At 38.6% G+C, this 13272-nt stretch overlaps 1 protein-coding gene across 5 annotated transcripts in view; it reads left to right on the top strand.

Moving 5' to 3' along the window:
- The window catches only part of LOC119072205 (serine/threonine-protein phosphatase 6 regulatory ankyrin repeat subunit B-like), a 149812-nt gene that overhangs the window by 60121 nt on the left and 76419 nt on the right, over positions 1 to 13272 (top strand). For all 5 annotated transcript variants that reach the window (XM_037177375.1, XM_037177378.1, XM_037177374.1 and 2 more), the window contains exons 27-30: positions 561 to 659; positions 719 to 817; positions 976 to 1083; positions 1182 to 1280. In XM_037177375.1, coding sequence (XP_037033270.1) covers positions 561 to 659; positions 719 to 817; positions 976 to 1083; positions 1182 to 1280 — 405 coding nt within the window. The remainder of the gene's footprint in view (positions 1 to 560; positions 660 to 718; positions 818 to 975; positions 1084 to 1181; positions 1281 to 13272) is intronic.

The following is a 13272-nucleotide window of genomic DNA, read 5'->3' as shown; positions in this document are numbered from 1 at the left end:
CTGGTACCTCACGTTATATCTTCATTGGTTCGGCTATGTTTGATTCGACGGACGATTTAAGGATAACAATCAGATTGGCCAAATTGCAGACGAACACTTTGTAATCGCAAGACATTTAACTTCATCTGGTCCAGCTCCACTCTTCCACTTCAGTTTCTGAATCGAACTTTCAATGTTAAATAACGAGATTTGTATATCCACTGATTCGCTAGACTCAACATAAATGTGTTCGAATTTCCACGTTTCGTCATATCTAACATAAATCGATTCAAAATATGACGCGAACAAGTTCACTATTTCACTCATCATTTTCCCGGCGGAAATGGGTTTGCCTGCCTTAAGTATAAATCACGGAATTTTTCTCGTAATTTAAGCCCTCAGCATGAAACGTTGTATACGCATCTGTTGTGGACGGTTTATTTTAGGCACTTTCGCTTGTCACCTTCACTTCGTTTAGGCTACAACTCGCGAAATTGATTAAAATATACCGTCCACAACAGATATGAAAATGACTATTGTTTTTTGTGTTGATGGTAGTATAAAACTGACTACGTTTCCAGGTTTTGACAAGATTGCAGACATTTTGATTAAGGCTGGAGCAAATGTAAATGCGTTGAACAATAATAAGTGGACGCCCCTATTTTTCGCACCTAGAAATGGTAACAAACATAGAAGCAAATACCGAAAATTATTAATTATAAAAACTAAATGTTTGAAGGTTCGGTGACTGTCGCAAATTTGTTGATTCAAAATGGAGCTCAAGTCAATTCACAAGACAAAGATGGAGATTCAATTTTAGCTATTGTCGTTGGAGAAGGTAAGTAGTTGGTGGGTTTCTTTGTCGGTTGATCAAGAAGGTGTTTTTTTATTGTATTTTTAAGTGGAGTGTCCGGTTGTCTTCTTTTGAACACTTAAAAAGTCTGCAAAATTTCGTATAAAACTAATTCCTTTTTCATTCTCGTCCGTCGTTTACAGTTTACAGTGACAGATATAATTTTGCTGAGTTTTTGCTGAATAACGGAGCAGATCCGAACCTTGCTAATGAAAAGAAAAAGGTCCCATTGCATTCCGCAGTAACAAATGGTAATCTAGACTTTTAACTTGCACAAGACTATTAATGTTAACCTATTATTATCAATGTGACTATCGGTTAACTTCTTTCTTCATTCAAAAACAAACAGGGAATGCCGAGATCGTTGAGCTATTGATTCAGAAGGGAGCAAATGTAAACTTTGAGGACGAGGATCAGATGGCACCATTACATTTTGCCGCCGATAATGGTAATTTCCGACATTACTATTTGATTTAAACAGCATTAACAGCAGAAAATATGTAAAAACGTACCGTTATATGTGAGGTGTAAACCACTCCCAAATAATCACAAAATAATCCTTCGAAAACAAGGCATCAGAACAGTCGGAGCGTTTGCTGCGACTTAGCCCCGTACGACCCGTAATCCTATTTCGTCCGTAACCATAATAAGTCCGTAGCCGTAATACGCCCGGAACCCTAATACGTCTACAACCCTCTAATGCTTCTGTTACCAAAATGCAAGTCAAGTTGGGCATGGTCGAATTTACTGAATGTGTTCAGTTTTAAAATTGCGCATAGCGCAATTACGAAAGCCCGTACGAAGTACCTCTCAAATAAAACCAACAATTTACGATATTATTTTAGAAACCCAAAATTTTTTGCCAACTTTCCATTGGGTATTCAATTACCTCTCAAATGAAACAAAAACAAGCAAAATCGGATGAGATTTACTCGATTTATGTGCAAAAAACACTTAGGGCCGAGTAGCGGCCTAAGTGCAAGGGCCCAAATTTGAAACTTTTTTTGCCATCATTCTATTCGGCATTCAATTATCTCTCAAATGAAACAAAAACTAGCAAAATCGAATGAGATTTACTCGATTTATGTGTTGGAATCAAAGATCACTAAGAAATACTTATTCCAAATTAATGTAGTAACCTGACTCAAGTAGTCATCGATTCTTGTGTAAAATAAAATATTCAATTCGAATAAACTGTTCAACCGAATAAGATCTCTTTTAAAGTCGCTCCCGATAAGATCCTTATTTCGAGAAGACATTGGACCTCCAATAGGTTATGGGCCTTCCACACTACTCGTGAATATTGAATTTTATCGGATTCAGAATTTTAATCGAAAAATGGAGAAATTACAATTCACGAAATTGAACGGAACGAATTACCAAATATGGAAATTCAAAATGCAGATGCTGCTCACCGACAAGGAAGTGTGGGACACAATATCTGAACCACGTCCAGCCGCACCAAATGCAGAATGGTTAAAAAAGGACGAAAAGGCTTTCGCACGAATTGGTCTCATGGTTGATGATAATCAATTGTGCCACATTCGAAAGGAAGAAAGTGCTGCAGGCGCATGGCAAGCACTAAAGGCTCACCACGAAAAATCTACGTTAACGAACAAGATTTTTGTCCTAAAACGATTGTGCAGGATGCAAATGCCTTCAAATGGCAATATGGAAGATCACGTTAACAGTCTACTTGATCTAGTCAATCAGTTGGAAGCTCTAGGGGAGAAATTAGCGGATCACTTGGTGGTCGCTTTATTGCTGTGTAGTTTACCCGACAGTTACAATCCGTTAATTACCGCACTCGAAAGCCGTGATGAAAAGGACCTTACACTGGAAATGGTTAAGGGAAAGCTGATCAATGAGTACAAAAGAAACAACGATGCTGGTACTTGTTCTAGTTCATCACAAGAAAAGGAAAGTGCTTTGAAGATCACGAAAGGTAAAGCTGCGTACACAAAGTTCACATGTCATTTCTGTAATAAGAAAGGACATTTCCAACGAGATTGCTATTCATACAAGAAATCACTGGAGAAGAATTCAGAGAAACCGAAAACCGAACAATCGAAGAACGAAAAGGCGAAGAAAATTCTTACGAACGATAGTAACGAATCCGATGACGAACCAGCTCCAGGGAAATACAAATGTTTCATGGTTAAGAATACACCGAAAGCAACGAAGTATGTGGATGATTGGTACATAGATTCAGGTGCATCCAGTCATATGTGCAATAACCTGAAATTCTTCGTAAAAATCCAAATGGGAACCAATCACCCGGTCGAATTACCTGATGGCAGAAACATTCTGGCTACGGGCATTGGAGAAGGTTTCATCACATGCATCAACGATAAAGGAGAAACTCACGAAATTCTGATGAAGAATGTGCTCTACGTACCCGAATTAGACACGAATTTATTATCCGTACGTAAGCTAACATCACTCGGTTTCAAAGTGAACTTCAGCGGTAACAACTGTACTATTTGCGAGGATAATACAACGATCGCTACAGGATCAATTGATCAGAGCAACTTGTACCGACTGAATACGAAAGAGAAATTATGCAAGGTCCAGTGTAATGACCTATCGAACTGTATTCACAAATGGCACCGACGATTCGGCCATAGAGACGTGGATGCAGTAAAGAAATTGATTAATCACGATATGGTCGAAGGAATGAAACTGAATTCATGCAAAACGAAATCAATATGCGAATGCTGTGTTCTAGGCAAAATGACCCGTCTACCATTCCCAGAGAGTACAACGAAAACGAAAGAAATTTTTGATCTCGTACACTCAGATGTATGTTCAATACCACAAGTGACTACACCTGGAAATAAGAAGTACGTGATGACTCTCATCGACGATTTTAGTCATTACACGAAAATATTTTTACTTGGACATAAAAGCGAAGCATTCGAGAAATTCAAGGAATACCACGAAGGCGTTAAAACCCAATTTCAGAAGAAAATCAAAATTTTTCGTTCAGACAAGGGCGGAGAATACATTAGTAAGAAATTTCGGGAGTTCTTGGTGAACGAAGGCATAGAAATACAATGTGCAGCTTCAAAAACACCAGAACAAAACGGTGTCGCAGAACGTAAGAATCGGTACTTGATCGAAATGGGAAGGTGTATGTTGATCGACTCGAAATTGAATTTACGGTACTGGGGTGAGGCAATAAACACAGCAAACTACCTGCAAAACCGTTTACCAACAAGATCAACTGATAAAACTCCGTTCGAAATATTGTACAACAAGAAGCCGATTGTTGATCATTTACGCATTTTTGGATGTACTGCATATGCTCATATACCGAAGGCCAACCGACGAAAATTGGACAGTAAGTCAATGAAACTGGTAATGGTTGGATATTCGAACGAATCAAAAGCTTACCGATTATTGGATCCGAAAACGGGTAAGATTACTATCAGTCGTGATGTAAGATTCATCGAAGAAAATTACGAAGCCAGCGAAGCGAACGAATCACTCGAAATTATCGAACAAGAATGGTCAAACTCCGAAGAAGAAGACGATGGTGAATCAAGCGAAATCGATTTCAATGAACTTTTGGAGTCAGATACCGAAATTGAAAGTAAAGGTAACGCACCGGTTATCAATTTACAGAATGAAGAAAACGGCGAAAACACAGAAGACATTCCGGATGCTCGTAGATCGATACGAACAACGAAAGGTGTTCCCCCTGAACGATTCAAGGCGAACAAAGTTACAACCGATGTCGACGAACCGAAAACGTTTAAAGAAGCCGTAACATGCAAAGACAAGGAAAAATGGAAAGAAGCCATTAAAAGCGAAATGGACTCATTGCTGAGCAATGAAACTTGGAAACTGACCGAACTTCCGCAAGGACGAAAAGCCGTTGGATGCAAATGGACATTCAAAATCAAGAAGGGGTCAAATGGTCAGATAACGCGCTACAAGTCCAGATTGGTAGCACAAGGCTTTTCACAGAAATATGGAGAGGACTACGATGAAGTATTCGCTCCGGTGGTGAAACATACTACAATTCGAACATTACTTGCCATTGCTGGAAAACAAAATTTGAAAGTTCGCCATTACGACGTGAAAACTGCGTTCTTAAATGGTGACTTGAACGAAGACATATTTATGAATCAACCTGAGGGTTTCGCGGAAGAAGGTAAAGAACATTTGGTTTGTCATTTAATGAAAACTTTGTATGGTTTGAAGCAGTCAGCCCGCGCTTGGAACGAGAAAATCAATCAAATTTTGTTAGACTTTGAATTCAAACGAGGCGAAGCCGACAATTGCTTATACACGAAGTTCGTGTATGGCACGATCATTTACCTTCTAATTTTCATTGACGACATTATCATGGCATGCGAAAACGAACAATTAATGGATGAAGTCGAGAAGAAAATTGGAGAGTCTGTCGAAATCCAATTGATGGGCGATTTGCAATTTTACCTGGGTGTTGCAATCGAAAGGGATGAAAATGGAATATTTTATATCAGCCAGAAGCAATATATCTTGAGCATTCTAAAGAAATTTCGATTGGAGGATTGCAAGGTATCGAAAATTCCATTGGATCCAGGGTATGGCAAAAGAGTTGAAATTCATGATGCGATGAAACGACCTGACATTTATCGATCTGCAATTGGTACACTGCTTTTCTTATCCGTTAATACACGACCAGACATCGCTGTGAGCACTTCAATTCTTGGAAGAAAAGTTACGAATCCATCTGAATCCGATTGGGTGGAATTGAAGCGAGTGATCCGATATCTTAAAGGTACAATGGATTACAAATTGAAGCTTGGAGGAGACGAAGAACAATTAAACGAAGCGAACATAGTTGGTTATGCAGATGCCGACTGGGGAGGAGATACAAAAGACCGCAAGTCAACGAGTGGTCAATGTTTCAAAATTTATGGTGGTACAGTCAGCTGGTCCAGTAAAAAGCAAGACTGCGTCAGCCTTTCATCGAAAGAGGCTGAATACATATCACTATCCGAAGCATGTCAAGAACTGATTTGGCTACAGAACTTGTTGAAGGATTTTCATTTGGCAAACAAGAAGAACGTTATGTATGAGGATAATCAAAGTTGCTTAACGTCTTTGAGTAGCGAAAAATTCAGTAGCAAATCCAAACACATTGAGATACGATACCATTTTGCTAAAGATCTCAAGAAAAGGAATCTCGTGAACTTTCAGTATTGTCCATCCGAAAACATGATTGCCGATATGCTTACAAAACCGTTGGAGTCAGTCAAGTTACGTAAACTCACTCAACTCGTTGGACTTGGCGATTTCAAGATGTAGTAATCTTTGAGGAGGGATGTTGGAATCAAAGATCACTAAGAAATACTTATTCCAAATTAATGTAGTAACCTGACTCAAGTAGTCATCGATTCTTGTGTAAAATAAAATATTCAATTCGAATAAACTGTTCAACCGAATAAGATCTCTTTTAAAGTCGCTCCCGATAAGATCCTTATTTCGAGAAGACATTGGACCTCCAATATTATGTGCAAAAAACACTTAGGGCCGAGTAGCGGCCTTAGTGCAAGGGCCCAAATTTGAAACTTTTTTTGCCATCATTCTGTTCGGCATTCAATTATTTCTCAAATGAAACAAAAACTAGCAAAATCGAATGAGATTTGCTCGATTTATGTGCAAAAAACACTTAGGGCCGAGTAGCGGCCTTAGTGCAAGTGCCCAAATTTGAAACTTTTTTTGCCATCATTCTATTCGGCATTCAATTATCTCTCAAACGAAACAAAAACTAGCAAAATCGGATGAGATTTACTCGATTTATGTGCAAAAAACACTTAGGGCCGAGTAGCGGCCTAAGTGCAAGGGCCCAAATTTGAAACTTTTTTTGCCATCATTCTATTCGGCATTCAATTATCTCTCAAATGAAACAAAAACTAGCAAAATCGAATGAGATTTACTCGATTTATGTGCAAAAAACACTTAGGGCCGAGTAGCGGCCTTAGTGCAAGGGCCCAAATTTGAAACTTTTTTTGCCATCATTCTGTTCGGCATTCAATTATTTCTCAAATGAAACAAAAACTAGCAAAATCGAATGAGATTTGCTCGATTTATGTGCAAAAAACACTTAGGGCCGAGTAGCGGCCTTAGTGCAAGTGCCCAAATTTGAAACTTTTTTTGCCATCATTCTGTTCGGCATTCAATTATTTCTCAAATGAAACAAAAACTAGCAAAATCGAATGAGATTTACTCGATTTATGTGCAAAAAACACTTAGGGCCGAGTAGCGGCCTTAGTGCAAGGGCCCAAATTTGAAACTTTTTTTGCCATCATTCTGTTCGGCATTCAATTATTTCTCAAATGAAACAAAAACTAGCAAAATCGAATGAGATTTGCTCGATTTATGTGCAAAAAACACTTAGGGCCGAGTAGCGGCCTTAGTGCAAGTGCCCAAATTTGAAACTTTTTTTGCCATCATTCTATTCGGCATTCAATTATCTCTCAAACGAAACAAAAACTAGCAAAATCGGATGAGATTTACTCGATTTATGTGCAAAAAACACTTAGGGCCGAGTAGCGGCCTAAGTGCAAGGGCCCAAATTTGAAACTTTTTTTGCCATCATTCTATTCGGCATTCAATTATCTCTCAAATGAAACAAAAACTAGCAAAATCGAATGAGATTTACTCGATTTATGTGCAAAAAACACTTAGGGCCGAGTAGCGGCCTTAGTGCAAGGGCCCAAATTTGAAACTTTTTTTGCCATCATTCTGTTCGGCATTCAATTATTTCTCAAATGAAACAAAAACTAGCAAAATCGAATGAGATTTGCTCGATTTATGTGCAAAAAACACTTAGGGCCGAGTAGCGGCCTTAGTGCAAGTGCCCAAATTTGAAACTTTTTTTGCCATCATTCTATTCGGCATTCAATTATCTCTCAAACGAAACAAAAACTAGCAAAATCGGATGAGATTTACTCGATTTATGTGCAAAAAACACTTAGGGCCGAGTAGCGGCCTAAGTGCAAGGGCCCAAATTTGAAACTTTTTTTGCCATCATTCTATTCGGCATTCAATTATCTCTCAAATGAAACAAAAACTAGCAAAATCGAATGAGATTTACTCGATTTATGTGCAAAAAACACTTAGGGCCGAGTAGCGGCCTTAGTGCAAGGGCCCAAATTTGAAACTTTTTTTGCCATCATTCTGTTCGGCATTCAATTATTTCTCAAATGAAACAAAAACTAGCAAAATCGAATGAGATTTGCTCGATTTATGTGCAAAAAACACTTAGGGCCGAGTAGCGGCCTTAGTGCAAGGGCCCAAATTTGAAACTTTTTTTGCCATCATTCTATTCGGCATTCAATTATCTCTCAAACGAAACAAAAACTAGCAAAATCGGATGAGATTTACTCGATTTATGTGCAAAAAACACTTAGGGCCGAGTAGCGGCCTAAGTGCAAGGGCCCAAATTTGAAACTTTTTTTGCCATCATTCTATTCGGCATTCAATTATCTCTCAAATGAAACAAAAACTAGCAAAATCGAATGAGATTTACTCGATTTATGTGCAAAAAACACTTAGGGCCGAGTAGCGGCCTTAGTGCAAGGGCCCAAATTTGAAACTTTTTTTGCCATCATTCTGTTCGGCATTCAATTATTTCTCAAATGAAACAAAAACTAGCAAAATCGAATGAGATTTGCTCGATTTATGTGCAAAAAACACTTAGGGCCGAGTAGCGGCCTTAGTGCAAGTGCCCAAATTTGAAACTTTTTTTGCCATCATTCTATTCGGCATTCAATTATTTCTCAAATGAAACAAAAACTAGCAAAATCGGATGAGATTTACTCGATTTATGTGCAAAAAACACTTAGGGCCGAGTAGCGGCCTAAGTGCAAGTGCCCAAATTTGAAACTTTTTTTGCCATCATTCTGTTCGGCATTCAATTATTTCTCAAATGAAACAAAAACTAGCAAAATCGAATGAGATTTACTCGATTTATGTGCAAAAAACACTTAGGGCCGAGTAGCGGCCTTAGTGCAAGGGCCCAAATTTGAAACTTTTTTTGCCATCATTCTGTTCGGCATTCAATTATTTCTCAAATGAAACAAAAACTAGCAAAATCGAATGAGATTTGCTCGATTTATGTGCAAAAAACACTTAGGGCCGAGTAGCGGCCTTAGTGCAAGTGCCCAAATTTGAAACTTTTTTTGCCATCATTCTATTCGGCATTCAATTATCTCTCAAACGAAACAAAAACTAGCAAAATCGGATGAGATTTACTCGATTTATGTGCAAAAAACACTTAGGGCCGAGTAGCGGCCTAAGTGCAAGGGCCCAAATTTGAAACTTTTTTTGCCATCATTCTATTCGGCATTCAATTATCTCTCAAATGAAACAAAAACTAGCAAAATCGAATGAGATTTACTCGATTTATGTGCAAAAAACACTTAGGGCCGAGTAGCGGCCTTAGTGCAAGGGCCCAAATTTGAAACTTTTTTTGCCATCATTCTGTTCGGCATTCAATTATTTCTCAAATGAAACAAAAACTAGCAAAATCGAATGAGATTTGCTCGATTTATGTGCAAAAAACACTTAGGGCCGAGTAGCGGCCTTAGTGCAAGTGCCCAAATTTGAAACTTTTTTTGCCATCATTCTATTCGGCATTCAATTATCTCTCAAACGAAACAAAAACTAGCAAAATCGGATGAGATTTACTAGATTTATGTGCAAAAAACACTTAGGGCCGAGTAGCGGCCTAAGTGCAAGGGCCCAAATTTGAAACTTTTTTTGCCATCATTCTGTTCGGCATTCAATTATTTCTCAAATGAAACAAAAACTAGCAAAATCGAATGAGATTTGCTCGATTTATGTGCAAAAAACACTTAGGGCCGAGTAGCGGCCTTAGTGCAAGTGCCCAAATTTGAAACTTTTTTTGCCATCATTCTATTCAGCATTCAATTATCTCTCAAACGAAACAAAAACTAGCAAGATCGGATGAGATTTACTCGATTTATGTGCAAAAAACACTTAGGGCCGAGTAGCGGCCTAAGTGCAAGGGCCCAAATTTGAAACTTTTTTTGCCATCATTCTATTCGGCATTCAATTATTTCTCAAATGAAACAAAAACTAGCAAAATCGAATGAAATTTACTCGATTTATGTGCAAAAAACACTTAGGGCCGATTAGCGGCCTTAGTCCAAGGGCCCAAATTTGAAACTTTTTTTGCCACGTTATTTTCGGTATTCAATTACCTTCCATAAAAAACTAAATCTAGCAAAATCGGATGAGATTTACTCGATTTATGTGCAAAAAACACTTAGGGCCGAGTAACGACGTTTGAGCCCTCCCAACAAGCCCACGTTGCATCTTACCCAAAAGCAATGTTCAGCAATTTTGTTCTACTCGTCAATACCTTTCATTTGATATATCACAAGCAGCTATTGCGTGCGTATTTCGGTAGATATCGTCGAAAGACTGAAAAACACCTATAGGGCCCTAGTTCTGGAAGGGCCGACCCTACTATGCCCATTTTCGAACTTGACCTTACTTTTGTCGATACCAATCGGGGAAAAAAAGAATTTTGAAAAAAGGTTGTGATTTCCTCAAGCTAGAGGGGTCACGGACAGACGGACATTTTTAGCCCCGTACGAAGTACTGGGGGCTTATAAGATTAATATGCCGTTTGTAACACGTCGAATTGGAAGCAGACAGTAAGGGCAAAGCATTTGGTTATGTTCATAGATGACGAATCCGCAATAAAAAAAATGTCCGTCCGTCCGTCCGTCCGTCCATCCGTCCGTCCGTCCGTCCATCCGTCCGTCCGTCCGTCCGTCCGTGACCCCTCTAGCTTGAGTAAATCACAACCTTTTTTCAAAATTCTTTTTTTCCCCGATTGGTATCGACAAAAGTAAGGTCAAGTTCGAAAATGGGCATGGTAGGGTAGGCCCCTCCAGAGCTAGGGCCCTATAGGTGTTTTTCAGTCTTTCGACGATATCTACCGAAATACGCACGCAATAGTTGCTTGTGATATATCAAATGAAAGGTATTGACGAGTAGAACAAAGTTGCTGAACATTGTTTTTGGGTAAGATGCAACGTGGGCTTGTTGGGAGGGCTCAAAGGTCGTTACTCGGCCCTAAGTGTTTTTTGCACATAAATCGAGTAAATCTCATCCGATTTTGCTAGTTTTAGTTTTTTTTGGAAGGTAATTGAATACCGAAAAGAACGTGACGAAAAAAGTTTCAAATTAGGGCCCTTGGACTAAGGCCGCTACTCGGCCCTATGTGTTTTTTGCACAAAAATCGAGTTAATCTCATCCGATTTTGCTAGATTTAGTTTTTTATGGAAGGTAATTGAATACCGAAAACAACGTGGCGAAAAAAGTTTCAAATTTGGGCCCTTGGACTAAGGCTGCTACTCGGCCCTAAGTGTTTTTTACACATAAATCGAGTAAATCTCATTCGATTTTGCTAGTTTTTGTTTTATTTGAGAGATAATTGAATGCCGAATAGAATGATGCCAAAAAAAGTTTCAAATTTGGGCCCTTGGACTAAGGCCGCTACTCGGCCCTAAGTATTTTTTGCACATAAATCGAGTAAATCTCATTCGATTTTGCTAGTTTTTGTTTTATTTGAGAGATAATTGAATGCCGAATAGAATGATGGCAAAAAAAGTTTCAAATTTGGGCCCTTGGACTAAGGCCGCTACTCGGCCCTAAGTGTTTTTTGCACATAAATCGAGTAAATCTCATCCGATTTTGCTAGATTTAGTTTTTTATGGAAGGTAATTGAATACCGAAAACAACGTGGCGAAAAAAGTTTCAAATTTGGGCCCTTGGACTAGGGCCGCTACTCGGCCCTAAGTGTTTTTTGCACATAAATCGAGTAAATCTCATCCGATTTTGCTAGATTTAGTTTTTTATGGAAGGTAATTTAATACCGAAAACAACGTGGCGAAAAAAGTTTCAAATTTGGGCCCTTGGACTAAGGCCGCTACTCGGCCCTAAGTGTTTTTTGCACATAAATCGAGTAAATCTCATTCGATTTTGCTAGTTTTTGTTTTATTTGAGAGATAATTGAATGCCGAATAGAATGATGGCAAAAAAAGTTTCAAATTTGGGCCCTTGCACTAAGGCCGCTACTCGGCCCTAAATGCTCTTTGCACATAAATCGAGTAAATCTCAACCGATTTTGCTAGTTTTTGTTTCATTTGAGAGGTAATTGAATACCCAATGGAAAGTTGGCAAAAAATTTTGGGTTTCTAAAATAATGTCGTAAATTGTTGGTTTTATTTGAAAGGTACTTCGTACGGGCTTTCGTAATTGCGCTATGCGCAATTTTAAAAATGAACACTTTCAGTAAATTTGACAATGCCCAACCTGACTTGCATTTTGGTAACAGACGCATTAGAGGGTTGTAGACGTATTAGGGTTCCGGGCTTATTAGAGCTACGGACGTATTATGGTTGCGGACGAAATAGGATTACGGGTTGTACGGGGCTAAGTCGCAGCAAACGCTCCGACTGTTCTGATGCCTTGTTTTATTGTGGATTCGTTATCTATGAACATAGACAAATGCTTTGCCCTTACCGTCTGCTTCCAATTCAACATGTTACAAACGGCATATTATTCTTATAAGCCCCCAGTACTTCGTACGGGGCTAAAAATGTCCGTCTCATCCGATTTTGCTAGATTTAGTTTTTTATGGAAGGTAATTGAATACCGCAAAGAACGTGTCGAAAAAAGTTTCAAATTTGGACCGTTGGAATAAGGCCGGTACTCGGCCCTAAGTATTTTTTGCACATAAATCGAGTAAATCTCATCCGATTTTGCTAGTTTTTGTTTCATTTGATAGATAATTGAATGCCGAATAGAATTATGCCAAAAAAAATCAAATTTGGGCCCTTGGACTAAGGCCGGTACTAAGGCCGAATAGAATTATGCCAAAAAAATTCAAATTTGGGCCCTTGGACTAAGGCCGGTACTCGGCCCTAGGTATTTTTTGCACATAAATCGAATAAATCTCATCCGATTTTGCTAGTTTTTGTTTCATTTGATAGATAATTGAATGCCGAATAGAATTATGCCAAAAAAAAATCAAATTTGGGCCCTTGGACTAAGGCCGGTACTAAGGCCGAATAGAATTATGCCAAAAAAATTCAAATTTGGGCCCTTGGACTAAGGCCGGTACTTGGCCCTAGGTATTTTTTGGCACATAAATCGAATAAATCTCATCCGATTTTGCTAGTTTTTGTTTCATTTGATAGATAATTGAATGCCGAATAGAATTATGCCAAAAAAATTCAAATTTGGGCCCTTGGACTAAGGCCGGTACTCGGCCCTAGGTATTTTTTGCACATAAATCGAATAAATCTCATCCGATTTTGCTAGTTTTTGTTTCATTTGATAGATAATTGAATGCCGAATAGAATTATGCCAAAAAAATTCAAATTTGGGCCCTTGGACTAAGG

The sequence above is a fragment of the Bradysia coprophila genome (genome assembly GCF_014529535.1).
Source record: "Bradysia coprophila strain Holo2 chromosome IV unlocalized genomic scaffold, BU_Bcop_v1 contig_81, whole genome shotgun sequence".
NCBI lineage: Eukaryota > Metazoa > Arthropoda > Insecta > Diptera > Sciaridae > Bradysia > Bradysia coprophila.
Note: the sequence above shows the minus strand (reverse complement) of the source record. Positions and strands in the feature narration are given on the sequence as shown.